Source organism: Psammomys obesus, unplaced genomic scaffold, assembly GCF_907164565.1.
Source record: "Psammomys obesus unplaced genomic scaffold, mPsaObe1.curated_primary_1811, whole genome shotgun sequence".
NCBI classification, from domain to species: domain Eukaryota; kingdom Metazoa; phylum Chordata; class Mammalia; order Rodentia; family Muridae; genus Psammomys; species Psammomys obesus.
The window spans coordinates 35802666-35805599 of NW_026596051.1; the positions used below are offsets into that span (position 1 = coordinate 35802666).

General features: G+C 61.8%; 1 protein-coding gene across 2 annotated transcripts in view; it reads left to right on the top strand.

Moving 5' to 3' along the window:
- The first annotated feature begins 2554 nt into the window (after positions 1–2554).
- Rbpj (recombination signal binding protein for immunoglobulin kappa J region) overlaps positions 2555–2934 on the top strand; it is a 71772-nt gene continuing 71392 nt past the window's right edge. The window contains exon 1 of one of the 2 annotated variants that reach the window (XM_055623946.1): positions 2555–2663. In XM_055623946.1, coding sequence (XP_055479921.1) covers positions 2605–2663 — 59 coding nt within the window. In that variant the 5' untranslated portion in view covers positions 2555–2604. Of the gene's footprint in view, positions 2664–2828; positions 2900–2934 lie in introns of those variants that run through there. The other variant, XM_055623948.1, reaches the window with a different exon arrangement.

The following is a 2934-nucleotide window of genomic DNA, read 5'->3' on the forward strand; positions in this document are numbered from 1 at the left end:
TTTCCAGTCTTTCAGTCTATGTGACCTCTTCTGTGAGCACATACTTCTGTGAATGTGTCACCATCTGCTAAGGAGGACTTGCCACAGCCAAGCATGTTAGCACCATTGGCTCCTGAATGCTCTGGAGCTGGGGTCAGTATTAACTTCCCTTCCTTCCACATTACCGATTAGAAAATAGACTAATAGTTATAACTAGCATGCTTTTTCCTCACTGGTTTAATCCTGAGTGACTGATATAAAAGAAGCAAAGTAATTGCAAGGTCCTCTTGTAAAGCGAGAGAGCAAAGGAGTTTCGTTTATTGAGAAGAGAAAACACTGTAGGCGGAGCTGATGAGTTGAGATCAGATTTATGACTAACAGGGCTTTCCAAGGTCTCATGGCCATCGGTCCAACATTAGTGTCACTGACTACACTGTCTGAAAACCCTTGGGATGACGGTTCTGAGGACATTTTTCTTCTGCAGCACTCTCCTGGTCTGGATGAGACTTGTTTTGACAGAGTATTAAACCTTTTAATGTGAGGTTAAAAAAAGCAATAGGCAAAACCACATGAATACCCTTACAAACCTTCACAACAGAAAAGCGTGAAATTCTGTTTAGAGCATAACTAGGAGACATTAGCTATTAGGGGGCTCACTGACCTTTAAATGTCAAAACCCAGTTCATGTCTACATTTGTGGGTCTATGATGCTGGCAAGATACTAGTTCTACGCAATGCCATCCCAGAGCCAATCTGAAAAGTGGCTGACGAATGTTCTGACATCTCTTGGGCAAATAAATACTGCCAAAAGATAGGGTGTGTGGAAAACAGCGGCCACTAACGTACCTGACGAAACAGTACCTAAAATGGGATGCTTACTACAAAATCAGAGGAAGGAAACAAACTCGGCATTTTGAAGTCATATGGGGGGTGGGGTGGGGGACAAACTGGTATGCAGAGTTTTCTTTGAAAGTTAGAACTAGTCTGGCACGGTGGCACGCACCTGTGATCCCAGCACTCAGAGAGGCAGAGGTAGGAGGATCTCTGTGAGATCTGAGTTCAAGGCCTGGTCTACAAAGGGAGTCCAGGACATTCAAGGCTACACAGAGAAACCCTGCCTCGACCCCTCCACTCCCACCCCAAACAAAGTGAATGTTAGGAACAGACTAGGGGGAAAAATATTTAAATCGTGTCCTTGGAACTCAAGTGTAAACAAGGGAGAGCGCCGAGCTCAGCTTTCTCGCAGCCTTGGCTCACAAGGCCAGTGAAGACACTGAAAGAAAATCCACCCAATTGCTAGAGTAGTTAAGAGAATCCAAACTCGTCGTAAAGCAAGTGGAGGCCAGACTAGGTGACTCAGAAGCATGACTCAAAAAGCCGACACGGGGGCTGTCTGTCAGCTCCCGGAGGCGGGGGGCACCGCGTCTGGCACATTTCAGGAAAGTCCCGGGCTCGGGAGGGCGACAGGAAGCCTGCCCGGCGCGTGCGTGAGTGTGCCAGGGCGGCCTCCGCCCGCCGCGCCCCGCCACGCGCCCACCGCCCCGCCTCGCGGGCTGGCCCGACCCCGCCGTCCGCGCCCGGGCACGCGCGCCGGGAGCCGCACGAGACGAGCACCTGCCGGGGCCCCGCTGGGCGAGACTCGGGGCGCACGCCCGGCCGCCCGGGGCTGGGAGGGGGCGGAGGGGCGCGCGCTCTCGCGAGGCTTGGGAAATTTCCCACGGCCCGTGTTGTGTCTGAGCCGAGCGGTGGAAGGCGGTCGGAGGGAGGTGGAGCGTGAGACCCGGCTGCCCGCAGTGCGCACATGCGCGGTGGCGCGCGCGCCCGCCCGCCGCGCCGATCCCATCCCGCGGCGCCTCGGAGCGGGGTCGGGGCGCTGCAGTCCAGTTGTCCGGGTTTTGCGGCTCCCTGCGGGAGGCCGAGCAGGAGCTGGGAATCTCTAGGAAAGGGCCGGGAGGGGCGGGGAGGCGGGCAGGTAGGGCGGCGCGGGGCGGGGCGGGGGCTGCACCTGGCTGGGCGGCCCGGCGTCGCCGCGGGCGACCGGCCTCCGTGGAGCTGCTCGCGAGCGCCTGGGCCTGGAGCGTGGGCTCTGGGGGCACCTTTCGGAGCTCTGACGTGCGGAGCAGAGGTTGACACCTCGGGGGCGCCTTCGCGGAGGCTGACCTCGCGCTGACCTCCTGTCGCCCGGGGGCGACGCTGCCAAAGCCCCGCAGCTTCATCCCCGGAGCTGTCCGTCCGCAGAGCCCCGGGGAGGGGCAGGCCGCGCTGTCGCCATGCCCGCCCCACCACGTGCGTGGGCAGCGCCGCGGCAAATGAATGGGGACGGCCGCGGGCAGGGCGCGGGGGCCGGCTCTGCGGCGGGGCCCCGCCGCCCCGGCACCTGATGAATGAAGAGGGCTGGGAACGCGCGGCGGGCGGGAAGCCGCTCGGAGAACACCCACCCGAGGAGGCGTCTCGTCCGGGCCTGTGGCACGCTCCCGTTTCCCAGGACCCCTCCTCCCGGCCCCCGGGCCCCGCCTCCCGGCCCCTCCAGCCCTCGTCCCCGTAGTAACCCCCTCCGGTTTCGCTCAGTCTCCACGTCCGTCCCCGAGGGCGCGTCCCAAAACCCGGATAAGCGGAGCGCGCCCCATGGCCCACACGGAGGGCTTGCCCGCGGAGGCGCGGCGTGCGCATGCTCCGACGCCGGGGTAGGTTTCCAGGGAAGGCGGCGACCAGGCTCCCCTCAGTCCGCGGGCGGCGCGAGGTGGCTGGCTCCCGGCGGCGGCGGCGGAGCGGGGGAAAGCGGCGCGGGGGCCGGGTGGCAGCGCTCGGCGCGGCCTCGGGGAGGGGCGGGGGCGCGGAGCGGGGAAAGTCGGCGGGGGGAATCTCGCGAGGGTTGGAGTTTTGGCGAGAGTTTGTGGAAGATGGCGCCTGTTGTGACAGGGTAAGTCTGAGGGGCCAGCGAGTGCTGGGGACCGG